Source organism: Arachis stenosperma, chromosome 7 (genome assembly GCF_014773155.1).
Source record: "Arachis stenosperma cultivar V10309 chromosome 7, arast.V10309.gnm1.PFL2, whole genome shotgun sequence".
Taxonomy (NCBI): domain Eukaryota; kingdom Viridiplantae; phylum Streptophyta; class Magnoliopsida; order Fabales; family Fabaceae; genus Arachis; species Arachis stenosperma.
Genome location: NC_080383.1, coordinates 90,686,655 through 90,709,030, shown reverse-complemented (window position 1 = coordinate 90,709,030; position 22,376 = coordinate 90,686,655). Strand labels below are relative to the sequence as shown.

The window sequence follows — 22,376 nt, the reverse complement described above, 5'->3', positions numbered from 1 at the left end:
GTCCACTAAAGTCTTATTAAATAATTGGTATTAGCATATACTACTATATACTCCACAGAATTATTATTTATTTCAGAAAACTATATTAATTTTTTTTATCCTCGTCCATGTCTTCCATAAAGATTTTTAAACCCAACCCACATCCCGCTCTCACGCTTGTTCCCCAACAAACATTGCAAGGACGCTCTTCTTGTTTGTGGTTTCTGACTTTTTCTGAGCTTTCTCTCTCTCTTCAATGGAGGTGGTGGAGCTTGCACTATAGACACCCAATCAGGTCCTTCTTCATGCATACAAATCCATTGTCTTTCTTGCAACATCTTGAGAATCTTTGTCTTTCAAGAAATGTTACGTTCTTGAACATGTTTGTGTTTCTGGGTGACTGGGTTTGGGAAGGTGGTAATGTTGCTTCAATGCTGATTTGGGTTTTGATGTTTAGTTCTTTATGTCTGATGGGTGTATGATAAAATGCCTCAGTAAGAGAAGGGAAAAAGTAAAGTCTGAGTCTTGATTTCTTTTCTTTTCATTTCTTTTCTTCTCATTTTTTGACTGCAATTTTTCCCATCAAGTGAAGAAAACTACTAATCTGAAGCTGTAGAACCTGTGATGCTGAAAAATAAGATTATATTTGTATATAAACATAGTTATTTCTCTTCTTACAATGTGTGTATTTTTTCTGGAATGTATGCTTTTGCAAATGCAGAGGAAAGTTGTTTGTCACTCTAAAATTGATTTGGGGTTTCTTTTTCTTCTGCTCCAACACTTTACAAATGTAATTTGCACTCTATATTGACCTAGTTCATTCTATTTTTGTAATGTGCACTTCTTCTGCATTTGTATTAGTCATTCTATATCTAACTTAAAGTTTTGCCCCTTTTTCTTCTTTTTTTTTTTCATATTTTTTTTTTCATTTTTACGTTATTCTAAGTTTGATGAGATGATTTGTATTTCAAAATATAAGAGAGTTCTTATATTAACTAATTACTTTATTGACACAAAATCAACAGCATGATGGAAGCTTAAATTAGGCACTGATCTTAATTGTTAACTAGTCTCACCATATTGCATCGATATGCTGTTTTTTTAAATCATTTTTATAACATACCAAATTCAAAATTAACTCTGTTCTGCATTTGAAAAGATGGACCAGGAGACTGCAAAATTATGATGAATTGAAGTGTATTCCTTTGATGCTAGGTTGCTGGTCAACTTTAAAAATCTGATCACTAAAACAGACATATAGATTTTTTTTTGGCTTTCCTGTTTCATAATTTCATTTTTCTGTCACAGGATTCACACATCAAGATTTTGTGTCCATAATTTCCTCTGTTCTACTGAATATTGTCGTCATGAAGAAAGAAAACAATGTAACCAGGAACGTTGGAGACCTCCCTCGTCGATTGACTCGAGCTCAAGCTGCTGCATTTCTTGCATCTGGGCAATTGCCTCCTTCAAAGGGGGTATCACAACAAAAAGAGAAGCAGCATGTAAAAGGCAATCCAAAAAGAGCAGTTTCGGATAATTCATGCCTTCCACGTAAAAAGAGGGCTGCTCTTCAGGATGTGTCTAACATTTTCTGTGAAACTAAAGGCAAGGGCTGTTTGAATGCACCTAAAATTCAGGTTGCTAACTTGCCATGCATCCACCATTTCCTGTTAAAATCTCAACTGTTTGAATTTAACATTTCCCTTACTTATGATGCTAATATATCCCCTGTAACTTATTTTCAGTCTAAGAAAGGCAAGCTGGATAAGGCTGGTCCAAGTGGTGTTTCCAAAGTACTTAAAGAGAAGAGTTTGCCCCACTCAGGGCTTAGACCGGAAGATGCTACGTGCTCAGTTAATAACGCAAACAATGCACTTCTTCTTTTGATTTCTCAAAAGAAAGGTACTCCCCCTTCCCTCTGGCAACAAGACTGCTATAGTAATATGTTGGATCCCGGCATATCATAATATACTTTAGAGTTGGACATGTCTGCCCATTGCTTAAATACACCACCTTAAATCATAAAAGGATAATTGAATCTCTTCATGAGCTTCATAAAGGAAATCATTTTTTAGTTAGTTGATGCACTCTTTTTGTGTGTTGTTTCAGATGTACAAATGGCTGCAGCCGAGAAGAGTGGCGTTTATGAACTTCTAAATGTATCAAAGGGACCAGATATCACTAACATTGATGCGGATTTTGAAGATCCCCAATTGTGCAGCTTCTATGCGACTGATATCTACAAAAACTTGCGTATTGCTGAGGTTTGTGAAATAAATGCCCTGCACTTATAATAAAACAATCTTCTTCTGTCCAATACAGAAATCTTGTTGTCTCTACTAATGACTTGCATTGGAAGTTACAAGAATATCTTCATGTTTATTTTTACTGCCAGCCTTTTCCTGTTAAGGGTTTTAGAATTTATTCTGCATTCCTAATGTAAAAACTTTGCTTTGAATTTGCAATAGATAGTTTGATTTTTGCAGCATCTAGTCAATTGAAGAATTGCTTTAATACTTGGTTTCCAACTCATTTTTGAAAAGTAAAATTTGTTAGTTTTGAACTTTCCATAACATTCTTCTTGTCAGCTGTTTCATAAAATATGTCAAACATTTATTTTTCAGCTATCGAGAAGGCCTTATCCTAACTACATGGAAACAGTACAGCAAGATATAACACAAAGCATGCGTGGGATACTGGTTGATTGGCTTGTAGAGGTTTGTATAACTTTCTAATATCTTTAAGAAGTTCAAACTATCAAGTGTTCACTGAAAATAGGAACTTAGCAGAGTCTGTGAAGTCACTGATGCTGATTCCTTTCTTGCATGCTTGTAGATATTAACTTATTTTGTTTTTATTCTTTCATGTTTTTCTTTTGGTTCAATTTTCCTAGTCGATGCAATATGAATGCTGCTTTTAATTCACATTTAACTTTGTTATCAGGTCTCTGAGGAGTATAAATTGGTCCCGGATACTCTTTACCTCACTGTATATCTCATAGACTGGTTTCTCTCTCAAACTTACATTGAAAGACGACGACTTCAGTTGCTTGGCATAACCTGCATGCTAATTGCCTCGTAAGTTATTCGGGTCAGCGAAGTTGACCTTTTACGTTCTGATTCTGTTAGCATTCCTCTACAAGCATATGCATTCATGTTCGTTGTGTACTTGTATCATAAATTATTGTTGTTTCTATGTTGGTTATTGGTCTTTCAAGGAAATTTAGTGTCTGTTACTTTGTTGACATTAAGATTAGGCTTTCAATTCAACAGTCCATATTTTGTCTAGGTATATCTTTGAAGCATCCCCATATGAAAATGTTTTTGTTTTTGTATGATTAAAGGAAATACGAAGAAATTAATGCCCCACGTATTGAAGAATTCTGCTTCATCACAGACAACACATACACAAAAGAGGAGGTACGCCTTGCTTTTTCAAGTTTGAACTAGTGTGATTAATGGCAAAATACAAAATATACGCTCAAATAGTAAACTGCAATTTCATTCCTATCCCAACAAGAGAACTTAGAATATCAAGCCCATCTACCATATCCTTTGTGGCTTGAATTCAATGTATGTTGTGGAGCCTTATTATCAAAATAACTGGAGTTATTGCATTGATAAATAATCTGAATGGCAGGTACGAAAAATGGAGACTGAAGTGTTGAAGTCCTCATCATATAAACTATTTACTCCCACTACAAAAACTTTCCTCAGGTATTTGTTAACATATTTTTCATTTAAATTTTTTTTTTAAAATAAAATAAAATGTTATGTTGAAACCTCATTCAATTGTCCGTACCCATCCTTGGTTTCGTAGGAGGTTTCTTCGGGCAGCACAAGCTTCTTACGAGGTGAAAGATTCAACTTTGACATGGCTGCTTGGTCTAGAACATGCCACATTGTTTTGATTTGTGCATTACTAATCGCCTGCCTAAAAAATTGCAGAGCCCGAGCTTCGAATTGGAGTACCTGGCAAATTACCTTGCTGAACTAACACTTATGAACTATGGTTTCTTAAATTTCCGTCCTTCTATGATTGCGGCATCTGCTGTATTTCTTGCTAGATGGACTTTAGATCGGTCAAGCCATCCATGGGTATGTGTTTGTCACTGCTATTTCCCTTACTCACATTAAGAAAATCTGACCACCATTTTTCTTTTCAGAATCCAACTCTTCAACACTATGCCTCTTATAAACCATCAGACTTGAAAACCACAGTTCTTGCATTACGGGATCTACAGCTGAATAGCAATGACTGCCCTTTAACCGCCATCCGCACCAAGTATGAGCAAGAGAAGGTATGAAAGATTAGGAATTGAAACTAGCCGAACCTTCTTGGCTTTCGTTTTCATTTCTTATTTATACTTTTTCCTTCACATTATAGATAGATAGAAACAGAAAATGCTAAAAATGAAAATAGAAACAACAGGCTGTATTTCATCTCCTTGTTTCAGGACATCATATATATGAATCATATGTACTAGTAAGTAACTTGCATGGTGTTTCATTATGAAAATTTCTCTCGCAGTTCAAATGTGTAGCGGCTTTGTCATCACCTGAATTGCTTGACACACTGTTCTGAAGCTATAGATAATTTACAAATCAAAGCAAAGGACCCTTAAGGCCTTAACTGTAACAGAGATATGTGCACATCAGAAGGAAAAACACCTTATTTTGTTAGTCAAAAGCCTTCTCAATCAAGACTAATCTAATTCTCCCTCCAAGTTTAGTTCAAGTGTTCCTGTCTATATTCTTTAATATCTTTTTGTATATACATTTGGTGACCTTTTGTTGGGATCCTTGCTTAAGTTGTCTGACATTGAATGAACCCCAAGGTCACAATCACAAGCATGTTGCATAGGCATGTTTTGAAGTAATGTAGCAAAAAAAAGGGGAATGTTTTGAAGTAATGTAGCCAAAAAAGGATTGTTCTTGTTATTATAGTGTAACAATGAGATTCTGAAGCCCTAGTAATTAGGTCCTCTGAAATTTTTGTCATAGTTGAGGATTATGGCTACAGTTCATTTCTGTGTAGGCAATCAAATGATGAAATGCATATTCTTGCAGGTTTAGTAGATAGTAGATACCCGGGTTAATTGAGTTCTTAAATACAGAATTTCATTTTTTAGTTATGTATGATTCTTTTTTTTAAAGGTTGAAAAAAAAACTATTTGAAAATTTTCAAGTTTTTGTTATGTAGGATAAGATTTTCCCTGAAAATTGCATTTCTTTTCGTGCACTATGTAACTATGTTATATGCATTGTGTTTTGATATCAAATTTAAAAATTTGTAGAAAAAGTCAATACAAAAAAAAAAAAAAAGTTCAGTGCACAAGTATTTTGCGTTAACGTATGGCCTAAAGAAAAATCGCACTTAAAGAAGATAATGTATAGAGCTTAACTTGATAATAATATCTTCCGTGGATTCAATTCAAACCATTTTTAAGGTGATTAGATTTTATATATATATATATATATATTATAAATTACAAATTACAACTAAATCAAATGGCATCCCACAATTTACATTTTCCAGTGGTAGACTCTATTTTAGAAGACTTTGACTAATAACTTTTAGACTCATGGTTGGACTAGAGGATTAAGAGAACCTTTAATTCACTTCCTCTTTGTCATCCTAACAAAGGCTTATTTATTTCAACTTTTAAAACCATGATTTTTTTATGGATAACATAACAAGAAACCATTTGTGATATATATATATATATTTGTGGATGTAGTGTGGATGAGTAAATGTAAGTATATAATTATTGTAAAATAATTATCTCTTATTTGGTTAATTAAATATAATAAGCAACTTGGAATCATATATAAGACAATGGTAAACTATGATAACAGAAACATCCAAGTTTAGTAAACTAAAACCGAAGTACAAGGTTATGTGATAAAGTAATAAGGATAGGTAGCTAGGGACAGCAACAACAGGTACGTTCCAAGCAGCATTCACAACTCTCATAGCAGCAGAAGCAGCAACACAGGGTAAACAAACTGAACCAATCAAAATTGAATCACATGTCAAAGAAGGAATTGAAGAACTGAGAAGTAACACAAACCAAAGGATGAAGTAACACACCAAGCATAGAAGATTCCTTTCTCCTCGTGTCGCGTCTGAACATGATCATAATACGACATCTGTTGCTGTGCTGGTGCAGATCCCCCTGTCATGTTCTCAAACACAGTTGAATAAGAAGATGATGATGATGAATAATGCAATTCATTTTGGTCATGTATTTATAATCACAACTGCACAAGCTAAATAATAAACACTTATTATGGTTGTTAGTTAGTTAGTTAGAAGCTTCATTCACTCTCAATTAAGTAACATATATTTAAAAAATTCAGTTCTTTATGTAAAGTAGTTGTGTATTAATGAATGATAAATCATGATCAGGTAGTTGCTTTCTTGTACAATTCAATTCTAACCCTTAATTCCTACCTAAAAAGAAACCTCAACATTCAACCATACAAAAATCAAAATGCAAAATAAACCAATATCCACTATTCTTTCATTCAAATTCATGTCACTTATATTAATATAAGTACAGCTGGACAATAACCGTCCATCATAACTATATCCATATATATATGATACCAAAGTATACACTGTTCCGTGCTTATATTTATTGTTGTCATTTATCAACTGTCATGTTTTTTACACTCCTTCATTCAAAGTTAAAAACCATTCATCAGCAAGAATTCATCATGTGAAGTAACTTTCAAACCCGAGGGATATTTGTGCCGTGAGAAATTCATTATAGAAGATCAATTTTTTATGGAAGTGGAAAAATGTTTCCCACTGCAAATTATATATTTCCCTTGGTCCAACTAGATTTTTGTTTTTTGGGTCAGAAACCAGTTTGTTTTTAACGCACCAATAATTAATAGACTTCCGAATGCTCTGTTCATGGTCCGTTTTAGGTCAATATCAAAGTTCTACAAAGATTCAAAAAAAAAAAAAAGGAATAGCAGCAAAACGTGATCGATTTATTAAATTGGACTTCAAGTATAAATAAACTTGAATTGATCGAGTGTCAGCTCACTCATTTGCTTAAACAAGTGTAGGGGGTTTAAATCCCGCCTTGTATATATAACAATTTATTAGTCAGTGACACACCTATAAATGGAGCTCAGATCCGTCGATTCCTCTTTTTTTGGTGACTGAAATAATCTGCTTAAATAGAAGAACAGTGCATCTATATGCTGATTCCTTTAATTTGTTGGAAGGGGGGCTATTAATTTTTTTTCTCCCAATTTTAAACAAAGTTGGTAATCTATAACATGTATAATAGAATACAAATACTAAGTTTATGATTTGTTCATAACATAAACCATATCATTAATTAACAAACATCATATATACCAATAGAATAATAATCTTAAAATATACTTAAAAAAAAAACAGAATACAAATATACAAACAATCCAAAGCGGAAGTCTATGTAGTCTGTCTATAATATACACTCTGGATCTTATATATTTACTATCATATAACTATATATATAGCTAATTTAGCTAACTAAACTAGATTATATTCTTCTAAGTTGAGCAGTACGGTATACCTGCAATGTTATGTGCACAGATATATAATTAGAGGCATATATAATAACAATAATAAGAATCAAGCTCTCATCATGTTTGGCAAAAGTAATTAACCTTAGTGAGCCAAGCTAAGGGGTCTACTTTATCATGAGTCTTATTCTCTTGCATGATTCAACGAACATCCTAAAAAGAAAATACAAGAAACCAAAGCAGGTGAGAAATGAGTTATTTAATGAGGAAAGAAAATAATGAAACATGGGATATAATATAAGAGGTGGTAATTAGTAATTACTCCCAAGGTACATCGCCAACTAACATCCAATCACCGTCTTTGTCCTCATAAGTTGGCATATAATTATCCATCACCTTATTCTCATTACCTACACATACAAAAACACTCATTTACTCTCATCAATAATACCAATAATCGCGAATGAGTGATAGCTCAAATGACATAGTCTCTCCATACTCAATTAAGAGGTTGCGGATTCGAGTCTCCTATCTTTAGTAAAAAAAAAAAAATTAATACCAATAATCATCATCATCAATGAATCAAATTAAATGAAAACGTACAAATAATGGTTGAGCAGCAAAACATGGTCTCCAATGCCTTGAAGAGCTCTTCATAACTCTCATACACTTCAAGATCCACTTTTCTTAGATATGGTGCTCCGTCCACACCCACCTTCACGCCACACTTTCTGTTTGCCCTCATCACCGGCGGCCACCCCACCATCTGTGCCCTGCACGTGATGTCATCATACTAATTCTCCTAAAATTTTAAATTCATAATAACATACAGTATGAATAATTATATTTTTAACACATTCAAATAATAATTTTTTTACATAGTTTTATATTTTTTTTATTTATCTATTATTTTTTTTAGAAATTACTAAAAATTGTTCATACTATGACATAATATTTTTTTTTAAATTTAAACTGATAAAAAAAATAACATAAATAATTATATCTCAAATAATAATCGTATTTTTTCATCGCTTGCAGCTCTTATCACAGTATCCTAACTTAAAACAAGCTTACTTGGGATGAAGAAGATCAACGGTGTCTTCCTCCGGAAAGCGGCGGCAGCGTTTGGTGGCTCCGGTTTGAGTACCGGGAAGAGAGAGGCTGAGCTTGAAGTCAACGTCCAACATGGCCATTGGCGCTTTGTGTAAGTAAGCCAAGTACTTTTTTTTTCTTCTCTTCTTTTCTTTTGGGGTTTGGAGAAACTAACTATACCTATATATAATCACACATTATTCTTTTCTATTCTTAAAAAGAAAAAATTCCAAGCAGAGAGAGAGAGAGAGAGAAAAAGACGAGTATTCTAATTAGGGCCAACACAAAATCAAAAATCTAATTCCCTGTTCAACCCTAAAAAGGATATAATTGATGGCATAGAAGACTCAATTCATTGATTAGTTTTTCTTATTACAAAACAGTAAAAGTGTAATTGTACTAGTTTTTGTGATTAGTCTTTCTTCTACTATTAGTAAGATATGTTCTGTATTGATTACTTCTATTGTTGAAGAAGCATGGCTAGCTATGGCCTTATATATGCTCTCTATTGATTTATCATATACAAAAAAAAAAGCGGGGAAAATATGAGATGAAAAAGAATATAGTATGAAACAAAGAAATTACCATATGCATGCATTTACCCAAGAAGTATTATGAGGCAAATATATTATGGTGGATGCTCTCATCAAAACGCATAAAAGATTTTTTTGTAAAGACGCTTATGTGTTACATTATTATTAGACGTATTAATGAATTGATTTTTTTTATGTGGCAAATATATTAAAGCACATGTTTTCTTATTCCTTCATTTAAATATGCATTATATTATGGATTAGTTTGTAGCGAGTATAAACAAAAATGATGAACTAATTAATTAAGTATGCCATCTCTTATTTATATTAAGGGAGTCACTCAAATAAAAATGTTTAAAATATCTTTTTTTAAAAACGCTTTTTAATAATTAAAATTTAACTTATATAATTGATTAAATTGTATTATTTTTGTCAAAATTAGACCAAACAAACTGATTTGACCGAAAAATCGATAAACCAAATCTTGAACCAATTTAAATTTATATTTTTTATAAAAATGATTATAATACCCCTATTATAGAAAATGACTTAAAATATTTCTATTATATATTTTAAAAATTTTAAATCCTAATCTTTCTCTTCTCTCTATGCCATCATTAAATTAGAATTTAGAATTTTCAAAATTAATATATATAATAAGAATATTTTAGACATTTTTTATAATAAAAATATTATAGCCATTTTCTATAAAAAAAAAAGAATATCAATTTAGATCGATTCAAGATTTGATTTATCAATTTTTTTGTCAAATCAGTTTGTTTGGTCTAATTTTGACAAAAATAATATAATTTAATCAATTATATAAGTTAAATTTTAATTATTAAAAAGCGTTTTTAAAAAAAGACGTTTTAAGCGTCTTTACGTGAGTGGATCCTTATATTAAAGTTACATAACCAAAATAGAGTTCTTAATTATATATTGGTTAAAAGTATTCTTATAATATATTTCATCCTCATAATAAATATTCTTTTAAGAATAATTATCCTAAAAAAATATTCTACTAAAATAATAATAATAACTTTTATCAAGATAATTCTGAAACGACTATGTGCATCCTTTTGTAGCTTTGTTATGCGTGTGTAGACATATTATAAAAACTTACCCGAAAAATTAATGAACCATATGTTCTAAAATCCGATTACGGAAGTGACCTCATGCAATGAATAATACTACAATAATACATAAAAAAAAAAAAGAACAGTTCCTTTCATTGTATTGTTATTCTTAATTCTTAATTATCGATAAACTAAATTCGTTGGAGAGAGACATTGAGAGCCATGCGTGCACCTTAACGATCGCCATTGTTCGTGCATGTGTTTATGTTTAATTAAAACTTATGTACTATACTAGCTACTCTACAATCTATTAGAGTTAGTTACTTGTGTTTAATTTGTCTATGTATTTTCTTAAATATTTTTTCTTTTTTTTTTTTCTGTTTTTGGGTGAACTTACAAATTATCTGAATCAAATAGTTATATGATTAACTTAGAGGTATCGTTCTTTGCAATCTTAATCATCAAGTGTTCCCCTTGCAAGAAACAAACATGTAGGTCAACTTGTATTATTTCTTTAATTTGAAGATTATTATTATTTGTATAAAATATGTACGCATCAAAAACTATAATTTGACAAAAAAAAATATAATGATTCTATTACACTTTTATTCAATCTTTTTTATTAACCGATGGCAAAATTATTTAAGAAACTTAGAATGATATAACAAACTTATTTAATTCTTTCGTACGTGGATTCCTGATTGTATATTAAGTTAATTATCTAGCTTTGCATTGTTTATTTAGGTCCAGTTTGGGTAAATAAAAAATAAATATAAAATGTATGTCAATGTATATTTTATTGCTGTTTTTTTTTTATTTTTTTTTTACTCTTATTAGAACTGTCTTCTCTTTTATTGAGGTCAAGAACTTGCTATAAAATCACATATGAAAAAAATAAAATTAAAACTGAAATTTCATACCACAGTTAAATACAAATTTAATAATAAAAAATAGAGTGATAAAATGATAAAAAAATACTTAGCAAGAATAAATACAGCCGGTTGTTCAAATGCAATATTGTCTGAAAATTGTGGTGGAGGATCAATACTTCCATCAGATGAATCATTACGTAAAAATTATAAGGTTTGGAATATTGCGTGAGAATGATGGTGGAAGGCCAGTGCTTCGCGTAGACTTTGCGTGAAAATGGTGGTGAATGATCAGTATTTTTCACAGAGTGAAGAAGGAAAGTAGATTTTTTTGTTTTGAAATTAATTTTTTTTAAGTAAGTAGTAGAATGACTTATCAAAAAGTAGAGAAGTCATATATTTCTACTTCTTTACAAAGCTGCAAATTAACTTTTCGCAAAGTTAAAAGCTTTTTCTAAAATAATGCCAAACACGCAGATTATAACTTTTCATAATCCAAAAATAAAAAAGTAGCTTCTGCTACTTCCCAAACGATCTCTTATTCCTCTTAAAGGTTCTGAAAAGGTGAAGTAGTCATCAAACTAATATTATTAGAGATTCAATAATTTAAATATTCAATCGAAGTTTAATAAAAAAATATTTATATATAAAATATATAATTTAAAAAAATAATTTTTATAATTTATTATTTTAAATTAATTAATCATTAAAAGACTATACTATTATTATTGATTTGCTAAAAATAGTTTTACCTTAAATTGAATCCATTAGTAACCAATTATCAATTAACCCAATTGAATTGGCAAATTCAGTTAGATTCTCAGAATCATCCTCTTTTTTAATTTATAAAATTTTGTATTAACCAAATTTATATATACCAAAATAATAATCATTTTAGGGGGTTGGCACATTAATTATGAGTAATATGATGAAAATGATGGGTGGTTGAAAATTTGAAGGTGTAATTTTACTTACTCCTATCATATTGAGCAAGTATTTTGTAACAAAAAGTTTTGGCAGGAGATTAGTTTCCTAAAACTAATCCGTTTTTGTTTTCCATTCCCCCCTCTTGTAGATGAATGACCCATCCGTCTGTAGAATAAATCATGTAGTACAATATAAATATAATTATTTTTTTGGTTTTTCACGGTATTTTCCAACCCGACAGGTCAAGAACTAATTTATCGTGAATCTGATCTTTATTTAAGAGTTTATCGTTGGCGATAAATTGCTACATGCACAAAATGAGATTTGAACTTCTGACACTTGTTTAAGCAGACGAGTGATATATTGATATTTAACACAATAATATCACGAACTATTTTTTTAGTTTAATTAGTTTAATATTTTAAATTTAAAAACTCTAATATTTTTTATTCTTCTCATTTAAATTTAAATAATTAACTGAATAAGCTGAAAATTGTGTGCAAATACAAAATCAAGACTATTAATCACTTTTACTAAAACTAGCATATTATTAACAAATATGAGGCAAAACCTTTACCAAAACGATTAGGAAATATAAAATAAAAGTAAAATATTATTTTGGTTCGTCTAAGTCAAATTTTAATTTAATTTTTAATATTTTAAATGTTTTATTTTAATTTTAAAAAATTTTAAATGGATTCAATGCTATTCTATAGTTAAATATGACTTGAATAATTAATGAAAAACTTTTACATTAATAACGTAACCATTGATAAGTAAAATTTATTTACATACTAAAATTGAACGTTATATTAACTTTTAAATATGCTAACTATTTGTGTCAAATTTAACTGTAGAACATCATTAAACTTATATAAATTTTTTGAAAATAAAATAAAATTTAAAATATGAGCAATGCTAGGAGGCCAGCAACTTTTGTGATTGGTAGTCATCAAATAGCCATCAATAATGATTTAATAGTGTGAGATTGGTGTGAGATTTCATCTAATGGCTCACCTTTCTCTGCTAATTACATGTTGACCAAAAATCAATAAAATTATTGGCCTCCTAGACTTTTTCTTAAAATATAATCTAAACATAGAGACCAAAATAATACTTTACCCAATAAAAAAATTGGTTCCGGCAAAACATTTACCAAAACATTATATATATAATTCATTCTTAGGTTTTACAATTCATGCATCAAACTATATAAAAAAGTTGCTTCCACAAATATAAACAAAATGAAACATAAAATTGTGATCTATGATCATTAAAACGTGTACCACATAATAATAATATATATAAAGTAGAAAACCCTAACTTATTTAATTTGTTTTAATTTTTCACGCCTTCTATAAATCCCTTTAATGATCCTTTTGGTTGCAGACCAAAGCCCTTTGCATCTGATCTCTTCATAATCCTCAGACGCTTGCATGATTCAATAAACATCCTGCATGAATAATATATAGTGAAAATCTAACATATTATTACTTGACAAAAATAAAACATAGTAAAATATTTCTTATGACGTTAATTAATAATTATAGTAAAATATTTTTAAACAATAATAATTGCTTTTTCCTTTTTCAAGGAAGAGACAATAAAAATGATGCTATATTTTCAGTCTCATTTTGATGTTACGAACATTATAATGAAGAATTCACGCATGTCGGCCATGTAAGTGTGGTCCATGAGAATCTTTTGTTTATGTTTGATATTAACATGATAATAATGATATATAAAGTAGAACTTTGGAATTGATTAGATCTATGGACAACTTAATCAACACGTCTATTCAAATAATTTCGTACTGGCAGACATCAAAATGATTTTGCCAAACTTATTCTTCAATTCAATTTCATGGAAGATGTATACTACGGTATCTATCACTTTGTACCTAAGTCACTAAAAAAAATAAATAAATAATATTTAATAAATTTTATATGATTTATTTTTTATTTTAAATATTTTATTTTTTACTTTAAAAGAGAAGTTAGACAATTTAAGCATCATAATAATTAAATGCACCATAGAGCTCACTTTCATAGAATTAGATAAAAATGGCAACTCCTAAATTATTTTTTTTTTTTGGTGAAAATAATAGAGTTAAATAAAAGTATATTAAGAAATTTAGTTATATATATCACTTATATGTAAGTAATCATTCTAAATAATAATATGTGATAACTAGCTATCCAAGTATCTCTATTCTCTCATATATCATGTAATGTAAAATATATTTAAGAATAAGTATAAGAAAATCTTTTTTGGCCCTTATTTTTAGAAAGTTTAAAGTTTATATTAGAATTTAATATTTAAAATTTAGAATATTTAAAAAATAATCACCATTAATATAACTTTTAATTTAGGCATGAAACTAGGGTTAATGGTAAAGTGGACAGTATGCTTCACCGAAAAATTCCCTATATATAATTTACCAATTATATCCAGTCTTACATGACACGCTAGTGACTTTTTGTCTCTCAGAAAAAAAAAAAAAATCAATAGATGCTCCCACTAAATTATGAATCTATCAACACCTACCAAAAGAAAATATGTATGCACATAAATTCCTAAAGCGGTTTTATTTTGTTGGTTGAAAAAAAGATATATATATATATATATATATATATATATATATATATATATATTACTGGAAATATCACAGTAGATGATGGGTGACAATGCAATTACCATAACTAATGGATCATCAGTAGTGCCTAAACTCTTTTTCAGAGTGTCCTTTTTTCCTAAAATTTCAAATTGAGTGATTTAACAGATTATAAAAAATTTGATGGTTTATCATAAATTATCTATCGCAAAAAATTAAGTGAATAAAAATAGCTAAATAAACAGTTATAAATATCATTATAAACTAAGAAGTAATATATGTTTTTTAATTGGCTGGCTGTTGTGTGTAACTGTGTATCCTATTAAAGTAATAAATCTCATCAGTTTGGCATATATATATATATATATATATTAAAAATATTATTTGTACAATAAAATCAGTTACTAAAATTAGTTATCAATATATTTATATATAAATATATATGTGGTTTAATTTATTTTTAATATATATTTATATTATAACATGTATTTTATACTAATAACTGACACGTAATATAATTCTATATATAGCTATTTCTAATGATATTATTCATAATTTTATGAGCACAGTAGACAAAGTTGAAAATAAAAAGAAATTAGTAGAAAGACTTACTCCCAAGGAACATCTCCGACGAGCATCCAGTCACCATCTTTGTCCTCGTAAATCGGAACTTGTTCACAATTCTCCGCATCTGTCAAACCGTTATATTTTTCACCAAACATTAACATCTTGTATGTGTTGCTCCTAATTAAATAAAAACTTACATGCAGTTGTCTTTATATAAAATTTATAATAAAAAATTTAATTAAACTTATCAAATTATCTAATATTCTCAAATATCATCAATTCACACAAAAATAACTGTATATGAATTTTCAGCTCGTAAAAGAGTACTGACCGATTCCATAGGAAGCAAAGAGGTTGTCCAAGGCAAAGGCTAGGTGGGAGTAATCCTTGTGCATGGCAAGATCAATTTTACGCAAGAATGGAGCACCGTCCATGCTAACCTTCACGTACATTTTCGACGACGTCTTCTTCTTCCGGTAAGAGCACACCGGTGGCCACCCCACCACCGCGTTCTTATTATTCCTCTCCGTTGAGGATCCATTTTCCCCACCATCAATCTCCGAAAACACCCTCTTCTTCGATGCTGATGAATCCCCACCGGGAAGACCCAATCTTAGCTCTGTGATTTCAAGTCCAAGACCTTCTTTGGCCATATCTTTTTTGAGGCTTTTTGGTGAACTGAGAGTATATATATGAAAGAAAGAGGGTATTAATTAATTAGGTTGTTGTTTATGACAGGTGAAGTGGTCGGTCACATGAGGAACAAATGAGTGTAGTGTAGGGACATAGTTTGTTCCCTCTTAAAGTCGCCGCACACCAACTTTGATACATTGGACAACATCCTACCGTTATTTCTTCTCTTCTCATTTCCTCACATTTGATCGTGGCCGTTTCATTTGCTGACTCAGGGGCACACCATGTGATTCCCTTCATTCAAGCTAAGCTGCTCTCATTTTTTCGAACAATACTTTTATTAATTATACTATGAAAACTCAGGTGGAGTTAACTTCACGTGAAGTTGATAGTCGAGAGCTGTTAGATGAAAATTTAGTCAAATCATCTAACGGCTCTCAGTTATCAACTTCACGTAAAATCGACTGTACCTGAGTTTCCACCTAATTATATATGTGCACTGCCATCTTTAGTTCTATCAAATGCATTCCCTTCTATTAGGTTATGCTTTAATCAAATTCATTCAACTACATACAATATAATTGATGGAAATTCAAAATAATCTCGCGGCCTATATACCTATACCTTTTATAATAAATATCATTTTCATATTAGCATCTTTTTAATAATTATACACGAATATTTAGTAAAGAATGTTTGGTGTGCAAATATTTAGTAATTCTATTTAAATATTGTTTCAAGCTATGATGCAGACACTGAGTATACGACACAACACACAAATTTAATATATATATATATATATATAATATTTTTAGATAAATTATAAGAATATTTTGATATTTTATTGATATTAAAATATAAATTAATTTTTTAATTATTTTTAATATTTTTTTAATTATATAAAATATTTAAAATATTTTTTTAACAATTAATAATATATATTATTTCTAAATTTATTTTAAGAATATATGATAAAAATAAAGTTGGAGACACTGACACATAATGGTATTTAAGTTAGTTTAAGTGTGTTTAGAAAAGATTTTTTTCATTAAAATACAATTAAATACAAAAAATATGCGTATCGAATAAATATCGATAAATATCATATTTAAAATGTGTCCAATACACGAATACAAAAAATCAGAAAAATATCCATATTCGTAGTTTTCAGAATATATATGATTAGATTGGGTTTCACCTAATTATTATTGTTAATTAGTTAGCATATGTATATATAGCAATGGCATGGCATATATATTAATGTAAGCGAATGTGATGGGATAGAGATACATATAGGGAGCAAAATAATGAAATGGTGCAAGAAGGTAGGACCCAAAGGCAACAAACAAATTTCTATGTGGAATGTGAAAGATCACAGCAAATGATGAGTCAAAGTCGACGATCCCTAGGTCTATGAGGGAACACATTGGGACTCATCAAAGTTACAAACGCGTACGCCAGGTATAGAATTTGCCCAAACATATCATCCAAACCAACAACGTTACACATTCCCACTCCTTCACATACATATAGTACCTACCTACCTAGCTAGCAAAACCTTCAATTTTCATCAATATTACGACTTATTAGGGTTTTTGCTTTAGTTTGTTACCAACACGCTATGAAATTGAATGGTTGTATGTAGCAAAAACGTAACTAGATAGCTAGCTACTTTAACTTCCACCAAACCTATTAGCTAACTAAAGTTTATCAAAGTTTGGAAAAAATTTTAAGTGTACTGCCATATCGGTGTTTGAGTGATTTTTAATAATTTATTTTAATTATAAAAAATATATATAATATTTATAATTAAAATTAACGGTTAAAAATTACTAATATATTAATATGACGGTATACTTAAAAATTCTTCCAAAGTTTGAAATATTGAATATATTATTATTATTGCCAAAGAAATAACTTAAAGTTTCATTTATATTATATTTGTTTTGAAGAGATGTTCCCATAAAGACGCGTAAAATATATTTTTGTAAAGATATGTACATGTCGCATTATTATTTGACGTATTAATGAACCGGTTATTTTTTTTTTGAATTTCTTAACAAATTAGAATAAACCCTTTTTTTTATAACAATAACAATAAACCCAAATTTTTTTAAGGACTTAATTGTATTTTTAAATTTTTAGAGATTTAAATGTCGACAAAACAAAAAGTCTGGAATATATTTATCTTTTTATCAAAAAATTTAAAGATATTTGGTTTATATTGTATAATTCGATCAGATCAAATTGGGTCTAATAATTATAATGCAGATAATTAGATTTATTATTGTTGCTATAATAAACCAATTTTATTCTAATTTATTAAAAAAATAAATTATCAACTGATTTAATAAAAATGTCCAATAATATTATGTGAACGTCTTTAAAAAAAATATTTTTAATGTTTTTATTAAAGTGATTTCTTATTTTAAACATTTGATACCACATGGTAGGTCAAGACATATAATGGGTAGTGCGCCTTTTATTTTATTTTATTTTTTTATCAATATTATGCATTACTACTTATTATTCTCTTCCATTATAACTCCTGTTATTACTCTAATGTGCTCTGTGTACAAGACCGATCGAGTAGGCATATCCTATTATTCACATCGTGGGTTGATTTTTGCACCATGCAAATTTGATACGAATAACATGTGTTTATAATCTATTTTTAAAGTTTATTTTTTCTGACAAAAGACCTTTTTGCAAAAAAAGAAAAAAAAGCTTAAACATGCTCATGGTACTCTTGTAAACCTTGTGTTCAATAAAATAAAGTTTGGTAAGGTTGATGATAAAGCTAATTTAATTAAGCACCTTCACATAATTGTATTGTCAACTTTAATATCTTTTGTCACCGGCAATTTTTCCATGCTTACTTTTATAATTAACGTCGCATTCTTATTACTACAAAAAAGGTAGCCATCAATCAGGTTTGTCTCGGACCAAAAGTGAAATTTTGTGTAAACGCATGCGAATTTGATGAAGATTTGTCTAAGCAAAAGCAGCGAGGTAGCAAGGAATGAATAATTAAAGTTTATTAACATTTAATGAGGACCATTGCTTAATTACCCTTACTATTATAGCACTGTACCTTCTTTAGAATAAAATAAATAAATATACTATATTTAGGAACACTTCAATTTGGCATCATTAATTAATTTGTGTACGTAAAAACATAACCACTTAAACTGTTGTAAAATAAATAAATAAGATATAATAAATATAAAATAAAAAATGTAAATAGAAGATTCTAATATTAATATTTACTAATATAATTATTTTATTATAAAAGTAATTAATATATTTGATAGTATTATATATGTAGTAACTTATACTCAAAAGAGAGAAGAAATAGAATTTTGTACGAGAAAAAAAAACTAAGAATATTTCTATTTAGAGCAATACTAGGGGGCCAGCAATTTTTGTGATTGTTAGCTATCAACTAGCCATCAATAATGATTTGATGGTGTGAGATTGGTGTGAAATTTCATCCAATGGCTCACCTTCCTCTGCTGGTTACATGCTGGCCAAAATTCAATAAAACTGCTGGTCTCTTAAATTTTTCCTTCTATTTATATTACTTTTGTATATGTGTGTAATATTCTTGAGATTGTTTCTCTATTTATAAGAGTATAAAATTTACTTTTCAACTTCATTCAGCATTAGAAATAAAATTCAACCGCCCATATTAATGAACATCTAATTTGATCTTATCACAACATAAACTAAATTTTCAAGTTGAATTAGAGCCACTTAATTTCAATTACAAATTGTCACACTTCATAACTCCAATAAGTAGTAAGTAATATAAAACTAAAGCGCATGTTTAACTGACTAAGTCACTGATTATTTCATTTAATTTATGATTGGAAATCACAAGGCAAGATCCACTGCCCCCAGATACAATAATGTGCTTCAATTGTAAGACGACCTTCCAGATTTCATAAGTCTTAATTAAGTATATATAGCAAGATATTAATTAATTACTAATTAATTTATTTATCATATCTACTTTTCATCATTGTCTTCTTAGTACGAATGAAATCATTAAATGCTTGTCTTCTCTATCACTCTTCTCAAGAACATATAGTATCTGTATATCTTGTACCTAATTGAAACTTAATAATAATAAGATGTAGAATTAGATAGACAACCATGCAACTGCTCAAAACTAACACATGTATAAATGTATTTGAAATCTTTTATATATATTGTTAAATTAGAGAATGATATTATTAAAGGAAATGTCCCTTTCCAACGGAGCATATGTCTCTGGAGAAGGGGGCATGAGATTCAAACCATAGCCCCACACGTGGTGCAACCACATCATTCTTCTAAAGTCATTCGAACATAGAAAATTAACTAATGATTTTTCTCATCAAAGATGGCAGACTCTACTATTTGATTTTTTTTTTCTAAAGCGATTACTCTTATCAAAATTTTATAATACACTGTATTTAATACTTACTGTAACTTAGGTTTAGAAATGTTTTCTAAATACCAAATTTGATTTCTAATTCAAATGTGAGCTACATGCGAGAGAGAATAATGCACTTCGACATCAAGCCTACAAATTAAAACAATCTTAGACTTTCCCCTTAATCCACATGGAACAACCACCAACCTATGATTGATCTTTCTTAATGAATCAGGAAACGTTGGTGCCGTTGTTTTATAATAGGGTAAAGTATTAAATTAGCCTACTTGAACGTAATTTTATTTTAGTTTTTAAAATTTAAAGTGTTTTATTTGAATTTAAAAAAGTTTTATTTAGTTTTAATATAGTTTTACTGTTAAGTCAAAGTTAAATAATTAATGAAATATCCTACATGATAGTAGTACAAGAACAAAGTTGATAATTTAGAGAATAAATACAAGTTTCAATGGCACAAAATTAACCGTGGACGCATCAATATATTTATTTATTAATTTTTTATAATTTAAATGAAATATTTTTCATAGAATTAAGAAAAATGATAAATAAATGTATTGATATATCCACAGTTGATTTTGTGCCTTTAGAGCTTGTATTTATTCTCTAGATTATCAATCTTATTCTTGTATTGCTGTCATATAGGACATTTCGTTAATTATTTAAGTTTGATCTCACGGTGGGACTAAATTGAAGCTAAATGAAATTTTTTTAGATTTAAATAGGACACTTTAAACTTTAAGGACTAAAACAGGATTACGCCTAAACATAAAAGAACCAATTTAATACTTTATCCTTTATAATATAAGAGAGTAGTTTCGATCATTGTAAGATATGAGAAATATTAAGTGGATAAATTATTTTTTATTAGTCTTTTTTTACTTCAATTGATTTTTATTAGTCCAATAAATTATGGGAGTCACTGAGATAAAGACGCTTAAAACGTCTTTAAATAAAGATGTTTTTTAATAATTAAAATTTAATACATATAATTAATTAAACTATATTATTTTTGTCAAAATTATATCAGATAAATTGATTAATTTGACTAAAAAATAATAAATTATACCTGCTTGAAGCGGTCTAAATTAATATTTTTTTATAAAAAATAACTATAATATTTCTATTATAAAAAATGACTAAAATATTATTATTATTATTATTATTATTATTATTATTATTATTATTATTATATAAATTTTAAAAATTCTAAATTTTAATCCTTCTCTTTTTTCTGTGCCGTTATAGAATTAGGATTTATGATTTTCAAAATTTAAAAAATATATATAATATAAATTTTTAATCATTTTCTATAATAGAGTTATTGTAGTTATTTTCTATAAATAAAATAATTTCAGTTCAAGATTTGGTTTATCATTTTTTGACAAAATCAATTTGTCTGATCTAATTTTGACAAAAATAATACGATTTAATCGAATATATATTAAATTTTTATTATTAAAAATATCTTAAAAAAAATATTTTAAACGTCTTTATCTAACGACTCTCATAAATTATTAGACCAACTTATTTAAATTTGATTATTAAAATGATTTGAAAATGTAAAATTAGTGATAAGATATACATGCAAAACACGTTCTGATTTGAAAGGTAAGTATTATGGTATTTTGATAAGGTGTTTGGTTATGTTTTTTGTTGGTTGTTGAATTTAATCTCTTGTTTTAATTGGATAGAAGATATGTTTTTATTTAGTTTTCGTGCATGTTAGATGTTTTAGCGTGTCTTTTGTTAGAATGAGATTTATTGTTTTAATAGCTAACTCAACTTATATATTTTCGTTGAGCTTTTGTATTTTATTTTCCGTTTGTAGGAATTTTTTATTTTAATAAATAAAATAAATATAATAATTACTTAAATAAATAATTTTAAAATTTATTATTGAAATCCGTCATCCTCACTTATTTCGTTTATATTGTGAATGAAATAATTTTACACGTATTTTGTTTACATTGTAAATGAGATATGTGTAAAATTATCTTGTTTACAGTGTAAATGAGATACAGTGAGACAAATTTTCAGCAATTATAAAAGAATGTCTAATTTTGACATTCTTCATATTTATTTCATATCTTCTTCTGTTTTGTTTTTCTCTCAAAAA

The 22,376-nt window shown here is 28.6% G+C and overlaps 3 protein-coding genes across 3 annotated transcripts; 1 reads left to right on the top strand and 2 right to left on the bottom strand.

Moving 5' to 3' along the window:
* Nucleotides 1-86: 86 nt before the first annotated feature.
* LOC130941525 (cyclin-A2-4-like) lies at nt 87-5,061 on the top strand. Its single transcript, XM_057870065.1, has 12 exons — nt 87-274; nt 1,288-1,619; nt 1,728-1,884; nt 2,092-2,246; nt 2,607-2,699; nt 2,926-3,059; nt 3,326-3,401; nt 3,622-3,698; nt 3,802-3,835; nt 3,930-4,079; nt 4,148-4,282; nt 4,513-5,061. The coding sequence occupies exons 2-12, from the start codon at nt 1,347-1,349 to the stop codon at nt 4,564-4,566; spliced, it is 1,338 nt and encodes a 445-aa protein (XP_057726048.1). The 5' UTR covers nt 87-274; nt 1,288-1,346; the 3' UTR covers nt 4,567-5,061.
* A 2,592-nt stretch (nt 5,062-7,653) lies between these two features.
* LOC130940185 (auxin-responsive protein IAA11-like) lies at nt 7,654-8,755 on the bottom strand. Its single transcript, XM_057868253.1, has 4 exons — nt 8,586-8,755; nt 8,115-8,284; nt 7,834-7,921; nt 7,654-7,724 (listed from the first exon to the last, which is right to left on the bottom strand). The coding sequence occupies exons 1-4, from the start codon at nt 8,702-8,704 to the stop codon at nt 7,679-7,681; spliced, it is 423 nt and encodes a 140-aa protein (XP_057724236.1). The 5' UTR covers nt 8,705-8,755; the 3' UTR covers nt 7,654-7,678.
* A 4,379-nt stretch (nt 8,756-13,134) lies between these two features.
* On the bottom strand, nt 13,135-15,906 carry LOC130941501 (auxin-induced protein 22C-like). The gene is made up of 3 exons (XM_057870033.1): nt 15,521-15,906; nt 15,235-15,313; nt 13,135-13,461 (listed from the first exon to the last, which is right to left on the bottom strand). Exons 1-3 carry the CDS (start codon nt 15,840-15,842, stop codon nt 13,347-13,349), a joined length of 516 nt encoding a protein of 171 aa, XP_057726016.1. The 5' UTR covers nt 15,843-15,906; the 3' UTR covers nt 13,135-13,346.
* Between the last annotated feature and the right edge of the window lie 6,470 nt (nt 15,907-22,376).